The sequence below is a fragment of the Nelumbo lutea genome, chromosome 1, assembly GCF_056320005.1.
Source record: "Nelumbo lutea isolate HS-2025 chromosome 1, American lotus-T2T, whole genome shotgun sequence".
NCBI lineage: Eukaryota > Viridiplantae > Streptophyta > Magnoliopsida > Proteales > Nelumbonaceae > Nelumbo > Nelumbo lutea.
Window position 1 is genome coordinate 42,929,384 of NC_142684.1, and position 27,915 is coordinate 42,957,298.

Here is a 27,915-nt window from a genome sequence, read left to right on the forward strand (position 1 = left end):
GAACAGCAGCAGATACGTGGATGTGTACGTCTCTATAGTAAATGTCTTAAATGCTTTGATCCAATGATAGGAATAGAAAATACTCGACACCAAGATATTATTAAATGAAATAGGCATAATCCTTCATTGGGAGGGGAGCAGAGATCAGAGATATTTCCCTTCCCCACGCTCCAATTGGAGGTTTTAGCTCTATTCAAAATTTGAAGAAAAGAGATTTAATACAATCGATCAAAAAGCTCATTTTTCCTCTCTCACGCCCCAATTGGAAGTTCAACTCATGTGGCAAAATTTAACGGCAGAATTCAACAGAGAATAGAACCAAATCACCCATATCCTCTGAAACTGCATATCATCTGTAATATGATGCCATTATATAAAGCATAACAGCAGTTGAAACGGTAACAAATAGCTCCTGCATACAAAGGATGAAAGGAAACTAGCTACCATAAGGGCAAATCCAAACAAAATTGCTGGAAGGAAGAATTGCATGCACGAATTAAATACAAAGTGCATGTTATGTGTGCATGTCTTGAGGTACAATTATGCATAACTGCATGCATCAATGTATGTCCACAGGCATGCATTAACATGGTTGCTTTATGTTTATAATGCATCTTTTAATGTCCACATGCACATTAAACTTCGTATGCATCTTCTCCGTGTTATGTGCAAGAACCAAAATTCCAACAAGTCAATTTAAGTACCTGGTTATTGTAGAGGAAAGCAGGTATGTACTGACCCAGAAACTCAATAAGGTTAAGAATGCCTGTGAAGCCCTGCAATATTTATACAGTAAAGCAAAGAGGAAGAACATCAGACAGTCAAAAAAGGAACGGGCTTTAGAAGAGAAACTAAACAATGACAAGCATTGCTTAAAGATCTTACGAAAATGTGGCAATAAAGCCCGTAGAATGCAACTAATTTTTAAAGCCAGAAAGGCGGAAACATCTCTCAGAACTAAGGATAACCCTTCAAATTACAAATGAACATGTGAAACATTTTAGACCATGAATTTGGTACCTAAAACCAAAGAAGTTCATATCTGATCTCCACACAAAGATATTATGGGACTTAATATTTCACTCTTATCAACCTATCACCGAGAAGATAATTATGGTATGCCTGATCCAGTGACACACACAAAGAAGAAGAATCATGTACCAAGGATGAAACAGCAATGCAGCCAAAAACCAGTGCAAGAGAACGAAGAAGACGTTTTCCCATTTGCAAAGCCCTACCTTCATCCTCACCATCTTCCTGCAGATAAAAGACATATCAAAATTCAATTAAATTGAAACAGTAGTACTAACAGAAAGACCAGAATTAGCTGTAAATTCTTCATAAGAGAGTACCACTAAGAAAAGGATAGAGAAACTGGTTGCTCAAGGTAACTCACAGTAAATGTTGGAGATACAGGTGGTTCAAAGGCTTTTAACTTTTCAAATATTCTGTAGACAAATGCAAAAGCTAAAAACTGCAGTGGCTTCCATTCAGCATTCTGTTTGATTATGATCCAAGCTGTCTGCATAGAGGCAAAGAGATAATAACAGATCATCTAGCACCCTTTCAAGAGAAGAAAGAAAGTGCAACTTACAACTCTCAAAGCTAACCCAAATATAATCTACAAGCAAGAAAAAAAAATGCGCTCTTCACCGACACCTCTTCCTCAAGGAATTTGAGAACACAGGACCACTGCTCAAAGCTCCATGAGATGGATGCAGTTGGCTTAATGTTCTCTTTTATTTGATTAGTATAATAACAGTATTGTACATGTCATAAGCAGCTGATATTAAATAATTTGTACCATAAGATTAATTACGTTTTCCCTCTTTGTAAGTAAAATATAAATTATACTGGGAATAAATTTTAACAGATGCAGTTGATATGCTACACATACATTACTACGAGGAAGAGAAAGGTTAAAGAATGGAAGTGTGGGGAAACAGGTTGGCAGTAGCATGCATAAGAATCAAAATTCATGGTAAAGTAATAAACTAGATCCTTCAAAAACAAAATTGCATTGGCACAAATACATTGATGAAGACAGGTGTGGTCCTTATGATTGAGAACCAGATCAATTTCTTTTGATTGGCATTGAGAAACAACTTCAAATTGCTTCATCTTTTCCATACTATTCTAATGCAGAAGTTTATAACTTCAAATGGGGTCATCTGTCCTGAAACGCAGCCACTGTGCTCCTCGTCATAAAGAAGGTAAAAGAGAAAAGTGAGACGATTTCATTTCCTTTCTTCAAAATCCTAAACTTTAGCTGAAATAAGTTCACTTTCTATGATAGAATGCCATCCTTGTTCTATGCACTTTGCACAATTTTCCATCATTTCAAGTGCTATGAAAGGTACATTATTCAAAATTTCAAGGCAGGGTATCATAAAAGGCTGAATCAATCAAAAGTTTCATTGCTCGAATCAAGCCAACCTTCAGGGGTTGAATCAGAACTGGTTGAAAGATATCCATATTTGGTCTACCAAGAGCCAACATATTACAATGGGCTGAGTGGCAAAACACCCTGTGAAATACCTAACTTATGTGGAACGTGTAGTTTTGTTGCAATATTCATATAGTAAATGATGTGGGTCATAAAAGATTTCAAAATCAAAGTTGAAGACGGATGCAATAAATGTTGCATTCAAGGTTCAAAAGATCGATACGCCTCTGTGTATCGGCAGAGGCGTTTCAGTACTTAGATACATGCGGAAACAAGCTTTTTTTAGTTTTTTTTCAAAACTTGGTTTTTGGGGAGTTAAATAGAGGTACTTTTTATTTAAAAGAGTGGAATCCCAAAACACCTGTAAACAGGCGTATCAGGACCCAAAAGATATGATATGATATGCCCGATACGGGGCATATCGTATCAAAATTTTGAACCTTGGTTGCATTGCATCACTGATGAGTAGCAGCAAAGGCAATTGCCAAGACAGTAAACATATAATCTTTTCATACAAATAACAGAACTTGTATCAAAGATGAAAGACCATGAGGGATGCACATAAGCCCAAGATGGATCTAGAGAACAACATGCAGGAAAAAAATGGGGTGTGGATCAGAAACTTTACAAAGCCTGAGATACCCTATACCATCTGTACAAGATGGACCTAGCAATGCTTCACTGAAACAAAGCACACAACTGACAGCATCATCACCAAAAATATACAGTGCAATGACACTTCTACCCAACATTCTCAATAAGATGGCATGTCATCTGATTGAACGTTCATCTCCCTCTTGCAAATGAACTCACTTTTATTCCCACATTGACCTTTTCTTTTCCTATACCACTGATTGCCAGGCTGTTTTAGGATGGTTATCCTTAAAGGCAGAGATCTGCTGGCTCATAAGACAGTTGATAAGGGAAACCAAGGCTTGCGCAACCAACATGAACTGCTCATTCAGTTCTGCTAGCAGATCTAATAACAGCAAAGGCTTAGCCTGGCCCAGAACTCGGCCCAGCCCAGCCCACAAATTTCCAGAACTGGGCCCAGGTTTTTTGTGCTTAGGCCTGGCCCAGACTAGATGATAATTATAAAGTATAAAACTATTTAATATATAATGTGTGTATATGTAGTAAATTACAATCTCATCCTTAAATAAAAATCAATACAACATAATCCTACTGTTTAGATTTAACTATCCATTTTATGAACTTATACCCTAAGGAGAGCAAAATCAAGAGAAAACCCTAAACCTATCAAAACACCAGCCTACCATCACCAACAAGCAGCAACCAAAAGTTTGATTTTCCACTGGTGCCAGCATTCTTTTTCTTCTCCGATGCACCAATGTACCTTTTTCTTCTTCTATATATGGACTGTGGCACTGCCAGTACCTGGCAGTTGTGCCGTTCAGTTGCTCACATGAGTTCACCATCTGCCATCCGTCTGTAATCCCTCAGTGGTGATGGAGTGAACCACACAACCCCTATTTATGAGGGTAATGTGCTTCCCTATCCTCTGTTTGGACTTAATCTTGTTGGCCAAGATCTAACTGGTTGCTTGATGAAGACTCTGACAGAGAGCAGATACTCCACCACAACTGCTTAGTAGAAATTGTTGCTGATATTAGGGAGAAGGTTGCCCATGTGGCTCTTGTTACAAGCTACCTGATGTGCAGGTTATCATGATTGAAATAGAGAGCTCTACTGCCCAGACGTGCTATTCCAATCAATGAGTTTAGTCACGCACAATTGTGTAGATTATGGAATAAGCATTATAAGTATATAATCCTGATAGCTTTTATTGCTGCTCAATCTATGCAACATGTTCTCAGATTTGACATCAGAGGCATATGCATTAGTTCTTGGTTATTGATTTAAGAATGGCTTGAAGATTGATGCCAACTCGTATATATTGACAGTGACCATGCTAATTTATGTTGAATGTTGAGTAGTGGTTCAGTATCTATTCTTGCAGACGTGCAAGGTCTTGTACTCTTGTTCGGGAAATCAGATTGGAGCTTTCAAAGTTTGAGCAAGTGTTCCAGCACCGTATATTTAGTACTTGTAAATTGTAATGGGTTTTCTTATTTCCTACTGAGCAAAGATTGTAGATTCAGAGATGTTTGTTTTTCTTTTTTTTCTTTCCCTTGCCCTTTAATGGAGGCTTGTAAGCTTAAACTTGTGGTCATGGGCTTTCCCACTTCAGTTCTTCATTGAATTTTGCTTTTTAGCCAAAAAAAATGCTGTATTGGAATTACTTTTTTTTATCAATTGTATTGGAATTACTTTTCCTGTTTTATTAGTTTTCTTCTTGCTTCTTTATTTTTTCTTGTTGGGTAATTGGATTTCTATTCTTGCTGATTTGTTAAGTATGTTAGTTTTCTTGTGGCTAATGGCTACAGATCATCTAAAATTGTCTGTTCTTTAGGTTCAGAAAGCCCGGAGGCCAGGACCAGGCCCGTGTAGGGCTGGGCCAAGGCCTGCAATTTAAGTCTAGAGTGTGGACCAGGATCACCCCTACCCTTTAGCAACGGCAAGGATGAATAGAGATGAATTGCTTTATTATTTTATCAAAAAAAAAAAGAAAATGGAGGTGAATTGCTTTGGGGGCACCAGACATGGGATTGTATCCTGTATGGTTCCATGATGAAAGTGTATGTCATGTCAGAGTTTGGATAATTTATACCATGGTTTACAATTTCGATATCAAAGGACATTTCACAATGTTGAGATAGGGAAATTTCAGGGATATTTTTCTAACATTTTGAAAAACATAAAGAAATCAAAGAAATTTTCTGAAAACATGGAATTTGATAAAACTTCATGGAATTGTTAGGAAAAGTATAGTTGCACATTAGGCTCAGAAAACCATAGCCAACAATTTTGTATATCAAATAAAGGGAAAATAAATAAACTTGAGTAGTATCTTTCTGTCTCTCTTTTAGTCTTTTAGCCATCTTTTTTTCTCTTTTGTTACGTCTTTTTTTTCAATTCATTTGTATTATAGCTACTTAGCAAGCGAATCATATTAGAGTAGTCAACACCCAAAGACAATCATTTTGAAGATTTCTATGAAGCACCAGAAAGTTTATGCATACTCCAATTTAAATCTTAAATACATAGTTTACCAATGAAATTTGATATATCACCTATATATTGGCAAGGTATCAAAGATATCTCACCAAATATGGTGGAATGCCTTTTAAGTTAAGCTTTGTGAGACCTCCCTTCCCACCTGACCTCCATCCTCACAATCATTCTTATAAAAATGCAATCACTGTGGCCTTTATTATTCCTGAAAACTCCACCCACTCCAGATTAGCCCAGGTTACCATTACTACAGCCATCAAATCTCAGCTTCGCAAAGCCCTCCTCTGGTGGTATCCACCTAATGCTCATTTTGTTTTTTTTTCTTTTTTGAATCAGCAACACAGAATTTTATTAAAATTTAAGGAGAAAGAGATTACAACAAGAGGTTGTTAGAACTAAAACCCTTTACACCCAATGCTCATTTTGCCTTTGCATGATAATGAGTTGGCCACTTCTCTCCAATTCCTAATTATGTCATCTGTTGAGAAAAGAGAGAAAACCTCCATGGTATTCCTATCTGCACAATTGGACAAATACGTGTGCCCTTCCTCCACTCTCAACAACTACCTCTCAACTTCCAAAACCCCCAAGTCCATTCTTGACCAACACCTTAACACACTACCATTTACTTAGTACAATTCATCTGCTGCAGCTTCATCTCTACTTTTTAGATCTGCAAGCACTTTTCTTTCCTAGCATACTCCTCTCTAGCCAAGAAGAACAAGCCCGATTTTTTAAACAATTTCAATTTCTCTATCAATGACCCTCTCCACATCTACTTTCATATCCACTAATCTAACTTGTTTCAACATAAAATCATTACCATTCTTCGTTTCAGCATCTTCCTCTAAATCATCTTCAAAAACATCCTTCATATGTTCTTTAGATTTTATCTGCCCTTATTTTTAACTACTTGGGTTTTTTTACATGAATATGATCTTCCCATTTTACCTCAAAGAAAATTATTCATGCATGCGCCCATCTATTCCTTCTGATGATTCATCCCTCATGTTCTCCTCCAGCGAGGATCACTCTCTTTTAATAGAACATCTTCCTAGTAACTGCACACAATGATGTATCATTTCTTATACCGTTTGCGGCATTTGCTCCATTCAAAGTTACCTCTATCTCTGATATCAAACGCTCTATAATCAAACCCATTATCTGGTTGATAACTTTGCTGCTCTTCCTCTTATAAAACTTTTTGAACCTTTTACATGGATCTGGACCACATAACCCACTCTTAAATTGAAAAAAAAAAACCTTTGGTGACATGAACCAATCTATGGCTTTTGGCATCTCTAACATGTCTTGTTCTTTTCCAAAGTTACTTTCTCTTCCTTACCCATCAAATGTGATTTGATGATTGGATTAAAATTTCAGATGTGACCTAAATCTTTTCCCACTTTACCACCATGAACTTTGACAATTCCTTTTCCAGAAGCTCTGTCATCATCTGCCTTCAACGTTTCGCACAGATCCAAACCTTCTCAACATAACTGCCTAGTTTTTCACTTGGTGCCCATGCTAATGGTCAATGAACTTATGCTGAGAAGAATCACCCTCAATACTTCTTTACATCAAATTATTTCAAGTCACATTAACTTCAATTAGGTCCTTGGGACCAACAATGGCTGATGGATGATCTGATCCACCAAGTAGTGCATCTGTAGTCAAATAAGCCCCATCAACCACCCTAGCTGACAAGAACTCACCCCCCCCCCAGGTTTTGTGAGACTTCCCTTCCCACCTGACCTCCACCCTCACAATCATTCTTACCAGCAAGGTTCAAAGTACCGATACTGGACGATACGCCGGTAGGGCGTATCGACCTGATCGACCTGTATCGGTCCTTTTTTTTAACTTTTACTTTTTTTCAACTTTGGTTCAGAGGAGCCGGTTTAAGTCCCAGCTACCCTCTGAACCAGGCCCTGACCCAATACACCCTGTAGGGGCGTATCGGGAAGGGCCCGATACGTAACGATTTTTTGAACCTTGCTTACCAGTCACATCTTCTTAAACACATTCACACCCAATATCTTGAATACCAACCCCAACCATCCTCCCTTTCATGATCTTCATCAGCTCCTCACACATGACCCTATTCCCCAAGGAAGCTACAAAGGATATCTCTAACATCTTCCATCTCAATCACCTCCTGATTCTGGTTCATACCATAATCTACCACCTCGTTACCTGTGTTATGCATTGAAGAATCAATTTTCCATGCAATTGCCTCTCATCCCAAGGGCTGGAGATAACCTCCATCACATTTTGTTGCACACTTGGCATTATGGCCACCTAAACATGAATTGCAGTCACTTCTTGAATTATCAATATCTACTGTATTTCCATTTCCTATGATACCCAGATACCTGTACAAGGGTGACATATCACGTTAGATGTGTCAATTCTTGGTGTAAATTTTGTATCAGATTCCATATCCAGCCATGTGCTTCATCCATGTGAAAATGTGCCTGGATTACAAACTATTAATATAAAGATCAAAACTTGATCCTTGGCAACATTGAGAAACCATCATGGCTCAATGGTGAAACTTGACCTAAGGGCCAAATGCTTCAAATGAACATTTTCAAAGTCCCCTTTCTACTTGTATTCATGGCATCATTGACTTCACTGTGATTGTGCTTTCAATTTAGAACCATGAGATTCAACAAATAAAATATACATAAATAGGGAATACAAGTCAAATGCATTCTTCTTATGATTATAGAATGTGCTTACTTGTAGTAGCCTTATCATTTACACCAATCAAATTAATTAAAAACAGACAAATATTGCAAACAAAAGCTGAAACTTTTCTCCACTTGTTGTTTACAAACTTACAAACAAAGCAGATATTGCCATATTGATGCGCATGTCCGTTACACTAGACTTGGTGAACCTGCAGAGATGGACTTCATAAGTGACAAGTAGGGCACTAAAGAAATTAAGAAGATCTAAAGATATAGTTATAAATCATACAAAAGAATAGCTATGGGGAAATGGATAAAAAAAAAAGAGAGAAAAAAAAGTAAATTACTGTAGTTAATTACAGATGAAATGGTCCATGATTAACCTCAAACTAGGATTTCTTCCCTTTCCCTTTTCAGAGGTAATTCTCTGTCAGAAAAGCATATTAGTCTTTTATTTAGAAGTTCTAGATGAAGCCAAATCTGGTCTTCACTTTGTAATATAAAATTCTGTATAATAATTTGTTTTAGACTTAAATTGTAACTTTAGGGAGAGCTACATAATTCAATTTTTGGATCACTGAAAATAAAACCATAAGTTTCCTACAACAGCTGCTTCACAACCAGAAGATGTTACTAAAGGAATCCCATTCATGAGAAGATGATACTGAACAGTACCGTGGTCCCCAAGGTACAATTGGCTGCTTATCAGCGTATTTGATGTCCTTTGATACCTGCTTTGTACAAGCATAAAAATACTGTTCAATAAAAATAACTAAGCCAAGAGCCAGAGGTTAAAAGTTAGCTATATATAGATGAAAGCAAACTATACTAGTAAATCTCTACCTCCTATTACAGAATGTACTTTCCATAGGAGCATGCATGCAAGAAGGCAAGACGGAAGTTCGAACTTGATGCTAATGGCTAAAATTTATTCTGCTTCATTTATTTAAAATAAAAAATTATTCTATGTATCGATCTTTGTTTTAATTTTTTATGTTGATTATATAACTATTTAAAATAAGTATCATATATGCTTTTATATTGGTACATTCATGTCAGTTACTTTAAGAATCTTGTGACAGTACATCATCAGTTGGTGGCATAAAATAAAAGAAGACAATGGAGAAGAGTTTTTTTAAGTTTTCTTCCAAACGATAGCATGCTGATATGGAGTTGACACAAACAAAGGGCTACACCAAGTACTCAAGGTTACATTTCATTCAAAAACAAAGATTGCAGCTCCCTATCCTAGTCTATCTTTTTTTTTTAATCGATAACAGAATTTCATTAAATTTTAGAAAAAATACAAGAGGGAGCTAAACTTTCTTAACCTTACTCAAGGAAATTAAAAATTACAATTGTGCCCAAAATAAATGATTTCTTCCCACCCCCTGTTTTGCTAGTGCATCAGCAAACACATTAGCCATTCTTTTAACCCAGCTAAACCTCACATCCACATTTCATGCCAGCCACTTGAACCTCTTTTTTTCATTACTAAAAACCCAGAAATCACTTTCTTCCTTTTTGCAACCAATCCACTACCAGCTTTGAATCACCTTCTATAATCAGCCTACTCAAGTTCATGTCATTTGCCTTTTGCAATCCCTCCACAACAGCCATAACCTCAGCCCTATCCAATTGGGCCTGAAAATAAACCAACAATTCTGCCTTCACTATCTCTAAAAACTCCTCCAATACCAGAGGGAATTGGGTTAGAAGAACTACTCCCATCAAAGTTTAGTTTGATGTAGTCATTCATTGGTGGAGACCAAAGAGGGCATGTACTGGATTTATGACAGCCCGACCTAGCCACTTTCAGTTTTTCATAACGTCGCCTACTGAGAAATTGGAAAAAAATCTCCAGAGACTTCACCCGATGTACTACTCTAACCATGATGGTCTCAATAACCGCCTCTCTACCTCTTTTTTTTCTGAAAAGAATCTTGAATTCCTTTCTTCCTATATGGTCACAGCTCACTGCAGCCCTTAAACATTCCCATAACAATTTTTCCCTTTTCTTTGGCCACCTAAAGAAAGTAGAGCCAAACAAGCTTTGCACATTATGTGGTTTGCCCACTGTTGTGAAACTTATTTTGGTATGCTGTTAGAATGCTGTCAGCCTAGGTGCTGTCAGCTAGTTCCTTTTTTCCTTTTTGTTATTTGTTCATTATTATGAATTGCCACCAAGGGCAATCTTGTAATTACTGGTCTTATTATGTTAACAGAATATAAATAAGCTGGTAGCCGGCCAGCCCTTCTCTCTCTCTCTCTCTCTCTCTCTCTCTCTCTCTCTCTCTCTCTCTCTCTCTCTCTCTCTCAATCGAACACACGGTATCAGAGAAATAATTCTGGGGCTCGAAATTTTTTTTTCTCATCTGAATCTCGGTCCTCTTTTTTTTCCTCTCTTTCTCTTGATCCCTTGGACATGGAAGACCAAGAACTATAATCAGATTGATCAAAGTTCTTGCGGCTGCTGTTCTTTGGGTTCCTCCTTGGTCGTAACACCAAGAAAACCTTAATAGAAGAGAGGCGATGCTGGAATGACCCTCCTCTCTTAGTTCACTGCTGTGGAAAGCATTTTCTGGATTCTCCGATGCTGTGAAAAAATATTTTCTGGGTTCTTTTTCTTGATCTCTTGCACCTTCGTACAAGTGCTGGACAGGGGTATTGCCCCCTTTTTTCTCTGTGGTCTATGCTGTGAAGAGCTGTGAATGCCGTGGTCTTGAGGTTTGCATCTCCATGCTGGACAGCAGTATGTGTTTCCTTTTTCTATCATGTGCTGTTGTCGAACTGTTGGTAGGGCTTGTTAATGACTCCTTGTGGCCGAACTATTGCTGCTAATGGACTGTGTTTTCAGTAGCCTGTTAGTAGACTAGTTGTTGGACTGATTATTGGGCAATTCTAAGGGCCAACCTATTGCTGGACTGTTTCAGCAGTATTTTTTTCTCTTTTCGGAAGTGGAAATTCTTGGGAGTTTAGCATTCTGTTTGTGTGGGATCTGGTCTGGCATAATTGTGACCCTTTTTTTTTCTCAATGGCAAATTATGATTCAGCATCTTCTGGAGTTACAACAACTCATAGTACAGCTGGTATGGGGGTGAAAACATGATGTTTCCCATGCCAATTACCCCTTTAAATGGCCTGAACTACCTGGAGTGGGCTAAAAGTGTGAAACTTTATGTAACAGCAAGGGAAAAAGCTGGTTACATAAATGGCAGAGTGAAAGAACCCAAATGTGAGACAGCTGAACATGATAGGTGGGACCAAGAAAACAGTATGGTAATGTCTTGGCTCCTTGCAGCCAGGGAACCCGATGTGAAGAAGAACTTTATGTGGGCAGACACCACAAGTGAGATTTGGGAACAAGCCAAAACCACCTATTCTGAGCAAAGGCATTATGCCAAAATTTACCAGTTGCAAGCTGAATCCTCAACCTGTAAACAGGGAAATCGTAGTTTGTCTGCCTATTATTTGGCCCTTACTTCCATATGGAAAGAATTGGATCACTATCGGGCTATAGAGTGGAAACATGATGATGATACTAAGGCCTATAAGAAAATGGTTTCTCAGCAAAAAGTGTTTGCCTTCTTGTTGGGACTGAACCCTACTTATGAACCCTTGAGAGTTCAGATCTTAGGAAGCAAAGAGTTGCATTCGGTTCAAGAGGTATATGCCCTTGTTCAATCTGAAGAAAGTAGGCGGAGTGTGATGGTTACAACTGAGGGGAAGCAACAGGTAGCTTTGGTTGCAATGGGTAATAACAATATGGGGAACAAAAGTGACTCCAAGAAGGCTGATGATAAAGACAAGTTATTTTGTACCCACTGTCAGCGCTCGGGACATACACATGACACATGTTGGGAAATTCACGGGAAGCCCAAGTGGGCAATGAAGAACCAAGAACAAGGTAAAATGCAAGGTCAGAAGAAGACAAATACAACACATATTGCAGCACATGTGGCAACCCAAGATACTCAAGTTGTTGGTACTACCTTGGACCACTTTACTAGTTCTGACCCCAAGGAAGATATCATGAATTCCTTCAGAGATCACTTGGAGTCATATGGTAGGGCTTTGCAACAGATGGATAGTTCAGTTACTAATACTCCTACTTTATTTGCACATTAGGCAATGCAGCTTCTGCATTCCATGTCATCACTACTACTGGTTCCCCTTTGATCATTGACTCAGGGGTCTCTAACCACATGATCAATAAGCCAAATTTATTTCAGACTTATAGCCTTTTGTTAGGAAGGGATAAAGTGAGGCTTGCAGATGGATCATTCTCCTCCATTGCAGGCCAAGGATCATTATCCCTTCCCCATGGCCTTAGCCTAAATAGTGTGTTGCATGTTCCCCAACTTCCTATAAATTTTCTTCAATCAGTAGTATCACAAACTCTTTAAACTATAGTGTAACCTTTTTTCCTGGTTCATGTGTTTTTCATAATCTAACTTCTGGGAGGACGATTGGTAGAGGAAGCCTAGTGGATGGTCTCTATATTCTCGACAACAAAGTTGGTCTCTCAATGTCGTCCTCGGAGTCATATAGTCAGTCAAATAAAAGTCAATTTTTTTTGTGGCATAGTCGGTTAGGTCATGTTTCTTTTGAAATAGTGAAGTCTTTGTTTCCATTTTCATTTAAGTCATGTTCAGTGTCCGATTTCCAGTGTCAAACATGTCAGTTGAGCAAATAATCTTTGATGTATGGGGGCCTACTACTATAATCTCTGAGGGCGGGTATAAGTACTTTATCACCTTCATCAATTATTTCTCTCGCTATACATGGGTATTCCCAATGCATAGCAGAGATGAAGTTCCAAAGATCATGCAAGACTTCCAGCAGATGGTGTTTACGCAATTCCATGTTGAAATACAGATCTTTCAATCAGATAATGCTAAGGAAAACTTTCATGGTGAGATTAATGAGTTCATTGCCTCCCATGGATCTATTCATAGGAGCTCATGCGCAAGAACACTGCAACAAAATGGTGTTGCCGAAAGAAAAAAACATACACCTTCCTGCGGTAGCTCGAGGGATGATGTTACAGATGAATGTTCCAAAAAGGTTTTGGATGGATGCTATACTTGCAGCCGCTTATGTCATCAATCGCATGCTCTCCAGAGTGCTGAACTACATGGCCCATCATCAATTGTTGTTCCCTCAGTCCCCTCTATTTTCCATTCCCATGAGAGTCTTTGCTTGTCATGCTTTTGTCCATGAGTTGTCTCCATCTCGGGAAAAGTTAGACCTTCAGTCCATTCCTTGTATCTTTTTGGGGTATCCCTCCTCTCAAAAGGGGTATCGGTGCTTTGATCCCGTTAGTCATAATTTTTTTGTCTCTATGGATGTGTCCTTCTTTGAGTCTGAACATTCTTCCCTACTTCTCCTCAGGGCGAAAGTAGTGTGGAAGAGGAGAAGCAGGTTCAAGTCCGCCAAGTCTCTCTTCCTTTTATTCCGGACCTGGCCCCCTTTCGTGCCTTCCAATGTATATGTCGTCGAGATCAACAATGTGACAGAGATGTGGAACTACCAAACACTGAGCATCCGACACCGTCAAACTCCCAAGAGGTAAGATCAAACCCTGCTCTACCTATTGACACCCCTGCTCCTACTGTGGATGACCTTGACATTCCTATTGCTCAAAGAAAGGGAGTCAGGTCATGCACTACCAAACACCCCATCACCCAATATGTCTCCTATGATCACATTTCCCCCTCATACCGAGCCTTCCTATCTGTAGTTGATTACATTCCTGTACCCAAAAATGTTGCAGAAGCCTTAAAATACCCTGAATGGACAGATGCTATGAAGGAAGAGATTAAGGCCGTCCATAAAAATCAAACTTGGGAATTAGTGGATCTTCCGAGGGGGAAAGACCCAGTGGGGTGTAAGTGGGCATTTACAATTAAGCACAAGGTGGACGGGACAGTTGAAAGGTATAAAGCAAGATTAGTAGCCAAAGGGTACACTCAAATGTACGGAGTTGACTATGATGAGACATTTGCTCCAGTAGCTAAGATGAACTCAATTCGAGTTATTCTATCATTAGCTGTTAATCTTGATTGGGAATTGCATCAACTAGACATTAAGAATGCCTTTTTCAAACGGTGACCTAAGGGAGGAGGTGTACATGGTTCAACCCCCGGGATTCTGTGCCAAGGGAAGTGAGAATAAGGTGTTTAAGCTAAGAAAGAAAGTCTCTCTATGGTTTGAAACAATCTCCCTAGGCTTGGTTCAGTAAGTTTCATATGGCAGTTCAGCAAGTAGGGTTCAAGCAATGTCAGTCCGATCACACACTCTTTGTGAAGAGATGTCAGGAACAGGTTGTTTTGATAGTGCATGTGGATGATATCATCATCACAGGAAATTGGAGTTTATAAATACAACAATTGAAACAATTCCTTACATCTAAATTTGAAGTGAAAGATCTAGGTCTTCTAAAGTATTTTCTTGGAATTGAAGTTGCCCGCTCTAAAAGGGGTATCTTCATTTCTGAAAGGAAATACACCCTTGATCGGTTACAAGACACAGGCAAGTTAGGTGCAAAACTAGCAGATACTCCTATGGATGTTGATCATAAGTTGGGTAATTGTGATGGTGAACCTCTGAAAGATGTAAAACAGTCTCAAAGGTTAGTGGGAAAGTCAATTTATTTGTCCATGACTCGTCCAGCCAGACATTGCTTATTCAGTTGGTGTCCTGAGCCAATTCATGCACTCTCCTAGGAAACCACATTTGGAGGCAGTAGAGAGAGTTCTTAGATACTTAAAAAAGTATCCAAGAATAGGTCTACTATTTAGTAAGCATAATCATCTAAAGGTGGAAGTCTTTACAGACACTGATTGGGCAGGTGATGTTGGATGACAGAAAGCCCACAAGTGGGTATTGCACATTTGTGGGAGGCAACCTAGTGACTTGGAAAAGCAAGAAACAAAGTGTGGTAGCAAGGTCAAGTGTTGAAGCAGAGTATAGAGCTATAGCACAAGGGGTGGTTGAAGTTCTTTGGCTAAAAAATATTCTAGGGGAGCATGGAGTTGTTGTTCATAATCCTATGTCTCTTTACTGTGACAACAATGCAGCCATTAGCATCGCCAACAATCCTGTCTTACATGAGAGGACCAAGCACATTGAAGTGGACAAACACTTCATAAGGGAAAAATTAGAAAAATGGGAAATTTACATCCCTTATGTCAACTCCAAGGAACAACTTGCTGATGTCCTTACAAAAGGTCTTCCGTACTCGCAGCACAATGGGTTGTGTGACAAGTTGGGCATGATAAACATATACAGCCCAACTTGAGGGGGAGTGTTCTGAAACTTATTTTGGTTTGTTGTTAGTATGTTGTTGCATCCCTTATGTCAACTCCAAGGAACAACTTGCTGATGTCCTTACAAAAGGACTTCCATACTCACAGCACAATGGGTTGTGTGACAAGTTGGGCATGAAAGACATATACAGCCCAACTTGAGGGGTTTGCTATTAGTATGTTGTCAGCCTAGTCAACCTAGGTGCTGTCAGCTAGTTCCTTTTTTCCTTTTTGTTATTTGTTCATTATTATGAATTGCCACCAAGGGCAATCTTGTAATTACTAGTCTTCTTATGTTAAGAGAATATAAATAAGAAGTTGGTAGCCGGCCAGCCCTTTTGCCTTTGGTTCTCTCTCTCTCTCTCTCTCTCTCTCTCTCTCTCTCTCTCTCTCTCTCTCTCTCTCTCTCTCTCTCTTTTCTTCTCTTCTCAGTCGAACACACCTACCTCTTACAAAAGCACCTTGACTTTGAGAAATAATGGAAGGAAGAACGACCCTGATCCTTAAAGATAGAACCTTAGCTATAGTTCTATAGAGACTATTCACCAAGCTAACAGATCTAAGCTCATGAGGATGTGTTGCATCACTTTCTTAGGCACCAAAGCTACGAAAGTTAAATTAAGACCAGGGTTTATTACTCCTCTTTCAAAGAATTCATTGAACACTACCAGTAAGTCTTCTTTCAAAATGCCCCGATAATCTTGGTTCCATTGTGAATCGATCCAGCCTAGATGCTTTTCATCTATCCGTTGAAAATACAACCTCCCTAATTTCCTCTTGCTCGAGTCTCCTCTCCCGCCAATCCTTAACTTCACCTAGTAACCTCAACTACTCAAGACCATCAAGCCACACTCTTTTTATTCAACAGTCTCCTAAAAATGGATCTAAGATGTTCTTTAAATGCTCCAGCTATCTCACTCTATTGTGTCTTAGTTACACCATCCAACACTAATCTTGAAATGTGATTTCTCATTTTCATGCCATTAGCCAATGCGTGGAAGAATTTAGTATTTCTATTACCCTCCTTGATCCATTTATTCCTAAACTTTTGTCTCCAATTTAGTTCCTCTTTGTGAAGTATATCTTCCGATTGTTTTCACAAAGACCATCTAATTTCCTTATCTCCTTCCTCAGAGGTACCCCTCTCCTCCTTATCTAACTCTTCAGTTTGACTGATCACTATTTGCTTCCTCTCTTCAATCCTCCCAAATTCAAGAATATTCCACTCCTTAATTTTGGCCTTCAACTCTTGCAACTTCCTATGAAATCTCATCCCTTTCCACTTGACTCTTCGATTGCAATCCCCCCACCACTCTCTAATTTTTGTATAAAACCTAGGTGACAGCCACATTTTCTTGAAACAAAAGGGAGTTGGGCCTCTTCTATGAAACCCCTCCCCATAGATGGAAACAATGTTTTTAAAATCGTGTGATTCATGATTTGAATCATACGATTCATATCTTTATTGATCAAAAAATCATACGATTCATACCGAATCGGCCCCAAAACGATTCAAATCGTATGTCCCAATCGTTTTTTAAATTAATCGTGCAATTTATGTTGAAATCGTTGTATGAAATCGTAAATCGCGATTCAGAACCGATTTAAACGATTAGAACCAAAACACAATTTAAGATAAAAAGACCATTTAGTCCACTTTTTTAAAAGCTACACATTTACATCAAGGGGCAGCAGTGTCATTTTGTTTTTATTAACTTAAATAGCCTCTTTAATCAATCAAAAGAGTCTTACTACTATCAAAGGAAATTCTTGGGTGGGAGACCGGAAAAGACAAAACCCTCCATTGAAGCTCCAACCTTTATCCCCTTGTTTTCTTTCTTTCTTTCTTTCTTTCTTTCTTTCTTTCCCCTTCTTCTTCTCTTTTGACATGAAACAAGGGCTCCACCCCATTTCTTTCTTTCTTCTTCTTCTTTTGACGCAAAACTTTCTTCTTCTTCTTTTGACGCAAAAACAGGGGCTCTGCCCCATTTCTTTCATTCTTCTGGCTTTTTTGCATGGAAGGTAAGGGTTTTTCTTTTTTTTTTCTGATTTCTGTTATTTTGTTAGTTGTTGATGAAAAGGGTAAGGTCCAACCCCTCTTCTTTTGATGCAAAACACTTCTTCTATTCTGTTTTTGCATGAATTTTTTGCAATGAAAACAGGGGCTCAGTCCTATTGCACTTTCCTCTTTAATTCCTTCATTTTTTTTCCTTTTTCTTTTAGATACAAACACAGGGGCTTCAACCTCTTATACTTTTCTCTTTTTCTGATGCAAAACAAGGGCTCACCCCCATTTTTCTCCATTTTATGTTTGACCCATGTTATGTTTTCATTATTTCATAAGACTTTTCATTTTATCTAGTGTCATATTTTAATTTTTTAAGTTAGTTGTTCTTCTTGTTAGGTGTCCTTTTGTTTATAAATGGTTGGAGGCTATGATAGAATAGGGCATCTTTGCTGGACACTGAAGAACTCTATATTTCTAATTGATCAGTGAGGATTTCTTTGTTAGCTTCAGTGTATAAGTCTTTATTTATGTTGGTTTAGTGGATATGGTTAGGCTTATGATTTGGCTAGGTTGTAATATATTATACTTGTCCACATAGCATCTCTTTGGTTGTTTAGCTGTTTATGCCAATGGATGTGCTTATGAGTTATGTCCAATTATGCAATGGTATTAATTACCAAAAAAAATTATTAGATTTCAGAATTTAATATTTTTAATTGCATTGTTTCACTATTGTATTCTTGTATTGATGATTTGGCTTAAATTATTGAAACTTGAAAGACATGATCATGAACATGATGTCATGTAAAGCTGATATTTATATAATTAAATGATCATATCAAATAGCAATACAGTTAAGGATATAATTTTTAATTGCTTAAAATTGAAGTTGAACTTGATCATACCCATGGCATCTATTGAATTATGATTTATGAAAGTGGTGTAACTGTCAGACTCGCTACTAGTCTACTACTATAGTACTACTACTACTACTACCTATTTATGTTATGTCTATAGGTTAAAAATTAGTACAAAGTCATTCATTTTCATAATTTTTTAGGGGTTTAGGTAATTTTATAGTTTTTTGACAATTTTTAGAAAAATCAGAAAAAATCTTACGATTTACGATACGATTTGATTTAAACCTCTTTACGATTTATGATTTACGATACAATTACGATTTTCAGAACATTGGATGGAAATTGGCCAATGATCCAAAGTTAACCTCGGCAAAGCTCTAGACACTAGACCTCCCCAATGTTCTTCCCAATCCACTAAGAAAAGGAATCTATCCAACTTAGAGCAAATTGGGTTGGCTTGGAGGTTGGACAAAGTAAAACTACTATAAAGGCAAATCTTTAAGCTCAAATGCATTTATGAACTGATTAAGCCTTCTTATAGTTGTGGTAATACCTTGTCTCCTGTTATTAGTTTCTTCAGTGAACCTAATCACATTAAAATCTCCACCAATGCACCAAGGTCCCTCCTACAATCCTCTTATATCTTCCAATTCCTCCCACATTTCATTCCTCTCCCTATATCCATTTGGACCATACAGATTTGTTAACACCCATTCAAAACCATCCTCCACTTTCTAAAACTTTATGGATACTGTAAATTTACCCCCAAGCTCTTCAGTTTCAATCAATTTCTCATCTTTCCACAAAGTTATTAAACCCCCTGACAACCCCCAAGACAAAGCCAATGCCCAACTTATTCCCCCAGCCCTCCATACACTTCTTGACCAACTACTATCAAGCTCTACCAATTTGACTTCCTAAAGAATGATTATGTCAAGATTTCCTTTCCTTGCTGCATCCTTAATGATTGCTTTCCTCCTAACACTACCTAAACCACAGAAATTAGAACTTAATATCTTTGTAAATATCCATCTTTTTGGTTCCCTTTTGTTGCTCCTCTTCCTACTCCCTCCCTTTTACCCTTTCCCTACTCACACTAAACTCCTTGTCTCCTTCAATATCCCTCTTCAGCTTTTCAACTTCACTCAACTTCCTTTTCTACACCTTTCCTTCACCCTTGTTCTTTCTTAAATATGTTTTCATAACCATTGGGTCCTTAACATAAGAACCAAGTTTCCAAGCAAAATAGACCACATCCCCATTCTTGTTTATTTTATTCTTCACATGGTTTCAAATGTCGCTTAATTTCGCTAATGCCACCCGACATATGTCAATGTCGAGGCTCACCGACATGAAAATGGATGGTAATATAAAAATTACATTATTTCGATCAACATTTCCTATATTTCGGAAATGTCAACCAAATCGGTCCAAATAACAAAAAAAAAAGAGAGTTTTTCCTATTATGTCGACAAGATGTCGACTAATGTGTACATTAATAATATAATATATTAGTATATTATATTAATATAATACAGTATATTAATATAAATTATTCCATTAATAATTTTTATTTAATATTTCAAATAAAATATTAATAAAAAATAATTAACAAAAAATAAAAACAAAATAATAAATTAATTACTTCATAATATAAAACATAAAATGTTTTTCAAGTAATAAAATATTAACTAGTTAGTATTTTTAAAATATTTATTAAAATCAGAAAATGTTAATTAAATTTTATAATAAATCATAATAAATTCATTAAGTTTTATAAGAAATCAGAATTTATCATAATCTTAATACTACAAAAAGGAGAATCGGTTTATTAAATTTATAATAAAGCATAATGTATTATAACTTTAATATTTAAAAAATCAGAATAAATGTATTTCTATTTACTAGTGTGAAATAAATATATTAGAATTTATAATAAATCAGAATTAAAAATAAGAAAAGAAAATACCGGATAACCTTGTAAAAACATCAAAATGCATAATAAATCAGTAAATCGTCATTTACTAATTCGTTATTGATCTTAGTTTCTTAGCTTTATATAATGGTTGGGAATAAGATAATAGTTTAGAAATATGTATAAATGCTTCTTTTATCATTTTACAAAATATCATTGCATATTTCCACATATTTCATAATATTTGCACAATGTCTCTAATTTTTACAATATTTCCCCTCGACATTTCCGACATATGTCCTATATTTTAGTAAGCGACATTTCCATCAACATCAACATTTTAAACCTTGAACTTCTTCACAGTGTCTTCTCTCCCTACTTCTCTATTTCTCCTACTCCCTTCTGCCCTCTCATATTGCCTCCCTCCTCAATTTCGTTTAGGTTACCTTATCCTTCTAACTCTCTTCTTTTTAATTCTTCAAACAAAGCCTCTATCAGTTCCCAAATTCTTCTGCATTCTTCCTCCATATTCACCTTCATATTCATCATATTATCATCCTTCTCAACATCCCTTTCACTTACACTTTGGTCTGCATTATCATGGGCATGCATCTCAAAAAGTTATTGGGGACCTGGAGAACATCTGACAAGCATAGAGCAAGACTTAGTATCCAAAACTGAAATGACAATTTTACCTGAGAAAAAGGATCTGCAAAGGAGGCCTCAAACAACTCTTCCTATTCATTAAGTTGTTCTACATCCTCCCTATCAATAGAGTTTTTTTGGGAAGATCCCCCCGTCTGTGATAATACTCGTTGCAAGTCTTCAGGAATTTGTCACTTGTCCCCACCTGACATCTCTCTGATAGGCCTTTGGAGATCCTCCTCAATTCCCTTACAAACACCCTGCCAGGAGTTTTGGTTTTGGTTAAGTTTTCCTCTGTTTAGGCTTCAAAAAATTTTCCCACTGACCTTGTGCAAATCAATTTTTTACCTGTAGAGACATACTATACGCGTCTCCATCATCTTCATCCTTACCATTTTCCCCCACACTGCCAATCAACGACTCAGCCTCAGAATCAGAGTTCTCATCGCCAGAGGAAGAACAGTCCATCCAACCTCCATCGACATCCTCAATGTCCTCCTTTTGGTCCCTAGTACATCTGGGGTTAAGCCAATCCATTGCAATTCAACTGGAGTGAGATTCTTGAGAGTTGCCCCTCAGCCGTCACTGTAAGGATTCTTTCTTCGATTTGGTCTTCATAGAAGTATGAACTGGGGATGACAATAGACTTAGATTTATCATCCCTAATCGGCCCACTAGGAAATGTTGGGCCACAACTCACCTGAGCACTTAATTCCTCACGTACTCCCTTCTTACTAACTACTAAGTCCCCCAACCCAGCCCAGTTTAGTGGTCATTAATCCTAACCCAGTTGGTTCAGACTTAGTGGTCATTACTAATTAATCCAGCTTAAAGGGCCCCAACCTGGGTCTAACGTGGCCCCAAACCTCATCGTCCCAACAAATGATTTCTTACTCTCCTTTCTCTATTTTCAAAAAGATTTTAAGTATTTTCCTTTTCAATTGAAACCCTTATTCGGCCATTTGGAAGCAACCTTTTAGTTCCATCTACACTGTCTTTGTTCCAAAGATTAAACAGAAGTCCAATTAATTTTAGAGTGAAACTTTCTTGGTGAAGATCTAATTGATTGCAGGACATGTGCCAGTTTTCGATCACAACCTGCCCATCCATGGTCTCCACTGTATCTACAGTCGATATAACTAGCCCCTCTTCTCCAACATCTAATATAGCCTTACAACCACTGAAAGGACTAACTGAAGAAAACGTAAATCCAAATTTCTTCAAGATACACTCCAGGATCTTCCCCCAATCTGTAACATCTCTTACTGCCGTAAGAATCAACTGTTACCTCCAAACTCCTTTCTCTTCACTTACCATCAATTTCTGATTCTTGTTTGAACCAACCAAAAATAGCTTAGGGCCCAAGGTTCTCCACAATTTCTTCCTTCAACTCCTCCCCAACCAACTGAGTCATTCACCACTCGTCCACTCTAAGCACAAACCCCTGCTTCCTTCTATTGGTCTTCATCCAAGCTTGGTAGAAAATCATATATTTCATTCGTCATCGCCGTCAATTGCTTCCTGTTCTCACCAAAATATTCTGCTATTGCGACAAACCACCCTTTCTTGTTACTTCGCACTTCTCATATCTCTTCCCCATTACACCTAAAGAACTCTTCCACCCCTGTTTTTTAATAGAGTATACTGCACCATCAATGAAGCCTTTCAACCAGCAAATAGCTTCTCCCACTAAGAATATTGTAGCTCTTTTGTCTTCCCTGATCTTCAGTGCCACTACTCCATTTCTCCATTCCTCGAGCAGTTTTTTTTTTTTTTTGCTTCAATCTTCAGTTCCCTTCTCCATCTCGACATTGCTTGAAAACCTCCAGCTCCCCTTCTGACATTTTCTCAATCCTTAGATCACCACAGATTGATAATTTAATGCCTTAGGCTCAGTTTGGAAAGAGTACAAATGCAAATATGTACAGCGTAAATACATACAAAATAATACAAAATATAAGGTTTTACACTCTACATATTTACATTTGTACTCCTTCCAAACTCAGCCTTACTTTTGTAAAAGGAAAAAGTGGGGTTCCTTGTCAGTCTATCCCTTCCTTTTTTTCATATTTTCAAACAAAGATTGTAAACTAAATACTCTAAATCATTTTTTTATAAGTAAATGCTCTATATCATTCTTTTGTTGTTTTTTTTTTTTATATCAACAACCAGAAAAAAGATTTTCATTAATGATTTAAGGAATTAGATACAACTCAATTATCAAAATAAAGGAATTAGATACAACAAGAAGTTGTGAGCAACAAGCAAGCCCAATACAAGGCAAGCCACCCAACCATTATTACAATTGTGCCCAATACATATTTTGTCTTTGAACCCCTTGCTTAGCTAAACTATTTATCAAACTGTTGGCAGATCTACTAACCCAACGTACTCGCAGGTCCATACCTTTTGACAGTCATGGGGCTGTTCACAAAAGGTTATAAACCAATCAAACGGACCAAACTGGACTGACTTGACCCAAAATGGTCAGGTTTAAAAATAGTCGATCAGATTCAGTTTAAAAAATATTAGAACCCAACGAGTCGGTTCAGTTACGGGTTACGTCTATGTAAACCAAACAAAAAACAACCTGGCATATATATGTAATGGCAAGTTGGCAACCAGATCTTTTGTTATTTTGACTAATGTCAGCCTGTAGCCCAAAGTTCTTGCCTCATCTAACAATTGTCACAAAAAGCTAATAACTTAAAAAAGTAACCTGCAACTGACAATAAAACAGTGTGGTTCAGAATTATTTTCTTATCCTTCAAAATAAAATATTAAAATAAAAGGAATTTTCCATTCTCTCGTGATGTCCCAATGATAGATCAACAAGCACCCTCTTTTTTCAAGAAACCTGATGCAATTACAATTAAAGTCAAAATTCTGCCAAAATGCTTTCACCAATCACTTCCTTCCATCACATGTCCTTTAGGCTTTAACCCATTACACACATACAGTAAAGTAGAGTACCTGCTCAGTCCGCTCAAAGAACTACAATTATGCATTATCAACCATCATTTCTTCTTTTTTTTTTTTTTTTGATCAATAACTCTGAAAAGATTTCATTAATTAGAAAACTTTAGGATACAACAAGAAGTTGTGAAAGAAGCCAGCTTTAGTAAGCTGACCCAGAACAGAATTACAAATGCGCCCAAAACATGTGTGTTCTTTGAACCCCTTGCTTTGCTATGCTATCTACCAAACTGTTGGCAGATCTCCTAACCCATCCCACCTGGATTGACATGTTCTTTGACATCCATTTAAGTCTTCGGAATTCATTCTTCAACTGCCATGTCACCCCTTCCCCTTTCTGCAACCATTTTATCACAGTTTTTGAGTTTCCCTCGATGATCAGTCTATTAATACCCAACTCTTTAAACTTCTCCACCCCATATGCTGCAGCTAGAAACTCTGCCCTTGCCACATCACCCTGTTCCACAGGACTGGAGTACAGAGCAATAATGTTTCCATTTTCATCTCTAATGGCCCCCCAATGCCTTAAGGGCCTAGATTACCCACAACTCCCATCAAAGTTCAGCTTCTTCCAGCCATCTGTTGGAGGAGACCATGCCTCAAAAAACTGTTGTCTCGTAGATGAGGAGACAGCAATAAGTCCCCAAACCCTAAAAAAGTCTTCAACCTTAAAAGTTAAAAACAACTTCAAGCTTTTTACCCAATGTGCCACCCTCGATGTTATTGTTTCGATTAATGCTTCCTTACATTTTTCTTTTCCTTCAAATATTCTAACATTTCTTTCCTCCCAAACAGTCCAAAGAAGTGCTGCTCTAGTACACCTCCATAGAATCCTACCCCTCCTTTTCATGCCACTAATACCATTAAGGCTGAATAAACCTTCCAACCTGTCAAGAGAAGACCACTCGCACCCAAAAAAGGGAAGTAAACCAATTCCAAATAAAACTGACAAAAGGGCAAGATACTAGAAGATGGAAAGCAGTCTCACCACTCAACTTACACAGGACACACCAGTTGGGGGACAAGCACCAATTTGGTCTTTTCCTTTGAAGTACATCAAAGGTATTAAACAACCATGAAATACTTCCCAACAAAAAGCATTGATTTTAGGGGGAGTAGGAGGGCACCAAATTTCTTTGACTGGGAAAGGATGAGAAGAGGGAGTGGCAACCAACGATTGTAGAAGGGATTTACAAGAAAACTACCTATCAGAATTAGGAGCCCAACCATGAAATACTTACTTCTCAACCGTCATTTCTCTTGGGTTATCTTTGTTTTTCGGTTAATTGATCAAAACTGACTGAAACTCAAACAATTTTTTCCATCTGTTTTAAGTCCTTATTGGTCGGTTTCAGTGGCTCAAGGGTTAACCCGGCAGTAACGATTTGGTTATTACAAAATACAAATAAATAAAACCAAACCAAACCAACCCGCGTACAGCCCTAGACAGCCACTTAAAGAGCCTGAATTCATTCCTAAGCTGCCAAGTCACCCCTTGCCTTATTCCAAACATTTCTTTTATTGTATATTTGCATTCTATATAAACTCATTTATGTGATTGCGTCAACATCTAATATTTAGAACATGTATTTTTTATGTTCAACCAATCAGTGCCTAGGCACCAACCAGTCATCATATTGCTAAGGAGGCCAAAACAATTAGTCATCACTTCACTGCATTAATAACACTGGGAATAATTAAGTTGAAGACCATTTCCTGGGACAGTGAACTAATGGATGAATCAAGTGACTAACAGATATGATAGATGCTTTTAAACGGACAAACTAGTCCATAGGTCCATTAAAACAATACACATCTAAGCTTTGAAATTGATAGAGAAAGTTCTATGCTAACAGCAAAGAAAGTTCCTGGACAAGATTAGCAAAAATAGAAAAGTTATTACAACACCAAGATGAATATAAAATTACTTTGCTGCCAATCTGCAAAAATGACTAATATAAACTACAGAAAAAATTATGAGGCATCATATAAAACTGAGTAGAGAGGCCATTATTTGGTATAATTGTAAAATCTCGAGCTGGCAAGCATGTGAGGGCAGCCACTTTGTGCAAAAAAAAAAAAAATGCCAACTGCTAGGACCATACCCAGTGTACCCCTCACAAGACCCTAGATAGCTGGGACCAACACTGGGTAATGGCCTTTTTAAATCGAACTAGAGTAGCAGTGCTAATAAGATGACAAAATCAGATTCTATATTGATATTTTTTGTATATAATAAATCTTTAGAGGGTATGCAATGGTCAATATTAAGCATCAGGAAACTATTTCAGACCAAAAAAATGTTATAACAGTGTTTAAAATTAGTGTTCAAATTTTCCAAAGTAACTTTGAATGATGCAAACAAAAAACAATACCAGAACAATTGAAAAATGAACTTCTACAACATACCAGGGATTTTACCATTTCATTATGATAGTAATGGAATATGGTTTTCTATCACAAATAATTCAAATCAAGCTACCGTGTGCAAATAAGATATGATAATGTGTTACAAACAGCATGCTCCCCTCCTATCAAAGACAAGAATTTCAAAAACAAAAGAAAAAAAAAGCAAAGCTAGAAAGAAACATGGACTTCACCTTGAACGAACCAAATGTCACACCCTTCTTCCTATTGGTTAGTTGTGCCATCATGACTTTATCATATGCCCTCTCTAACTGGATATAATGTATACAAATCTCTTAGACCCAAAAAAAATCAAAACTATTCATCTTATATAAAAGAGAGATGTCCGGATATCCTTAATAACCTACTTTATCCACAGTTACTTGATCACCTCTTCTCTCAGCTTCTTTGCGTTTCCTTGCATATGCTGCCTTAATCATATCAAATCCTTCTATGGGGTTTACACCAAGAACCTCATAAATGAATATAAAAGAAACAATCAATAGGCAGGAAAAAAAATACAGATTTCGTCACTCAACTATAAGAATCCTTTACAGGATTTGTCAACATGATAATTTGAAGTTACCTCATAAGGGTTTATTTCGCTATCTGGACTGGAACTTCCTGCAGCTGATGAAGCAGCAGACATCACCACGTAACTTGGTGAAAGCTTTCTAGGAAACCTGTTGAACCCAAGATTCTGCTCAAAGGTAATCCTTCCATATTGCAAATTTGCAACTAATAGCGAACACGGAATCAATCACACAATCAAAAGGCATTTTATAAATTCATGCATCCGTAAGATCATTGATCATGAAGAGACAAAGCACCCACAGAAACATAGGAATCATCCAACAAACACCTCAAACTCCAAAGGCAAAAAACTTAAAAATAATTAAAAAAAAAAAAACAGATTTTAATTTAGCTCCATGAATTTAGCCGCAAACAATAGTTTTTTCTTGATTTCTATTTTCAAGCTTCGTATAAGGTATTGTAGAATTTAGCTTCTCCCTGTATTTCATAGAATGATTCCACTAAAAACAAATCAAAATATATAAAGGGTGAGTTTCAACTCCAAAAATTCTATCCAGAACTGATGATCACCTGCAATTCGAGACACATAAAGCAGAAGCACGCGTAAATCGCACGGACTAATTGTAATCTTAGACAATATTTCGTTTGAATTACCTGACAAACGAAGCAGGAACATTTGAAACTGAAACTTCAGGGATGCAACTCCTTCGGGAGAACCTTGATGTAGAAAAATGCAAGACATTTGAAACTGCCATAGCCATTTCTCGGAACTCAATGAAGAGTAGAACGAAGCAGTTGGAAGCTCGGGTTTAGGGTTTTACGAGTGGAAACGGTCGAAAGAAGCCATTGAAGAGTACTCTCTGGAATTCGAAACCTGGCCACCTGAGCTCCTCAGCACGGGAAATCTCTATCCGAAAATGACAAAGCGTCGATTGGGTCACCCGACTACCCGATGGGCCAATAAAAAACCCGACAAATATAGCTGGTCCGCTAGACCCATAATTTAAAGAGAAAATTTTCGAT

At 37.5% G+C, this 27,915-nt stretch overlaps 1 protein-coding gene across 1 annotated transcript; it reads right to left on the reverse strand.

Annotated features, from left to right (window-relative positions):
• Nucleotides 1-69: 69 nt before the first annotated feature.
• Nucleotides 70-27,915, reverse strand: CJD1 (Chloroplast J-like domain 1). The gene is made up of 10 exons (XM_088962526.1): nt 27,547-27,915; nt 26,945-27,041; nt 26,727-26,831; nt 26,553-26,630; nt 8,914-8,969; nt 8,390-8,447; nt 1,397-1,522; nt 1,162-1,257; nt 705-776; nt 70-412 (listed from the first exon to the last, which is right to left on the reverse strand). The coding sequence occupies exons 1-10, from the start codon at nt 27,651-27,653 to the stop codon at nt 350-352; spliced, it is 858 nt and encodes a 285-aa protein (XP_088818652.1). The 5' UTR covers nt 27,654-27,915; the 3' UTR covers nt 70-349.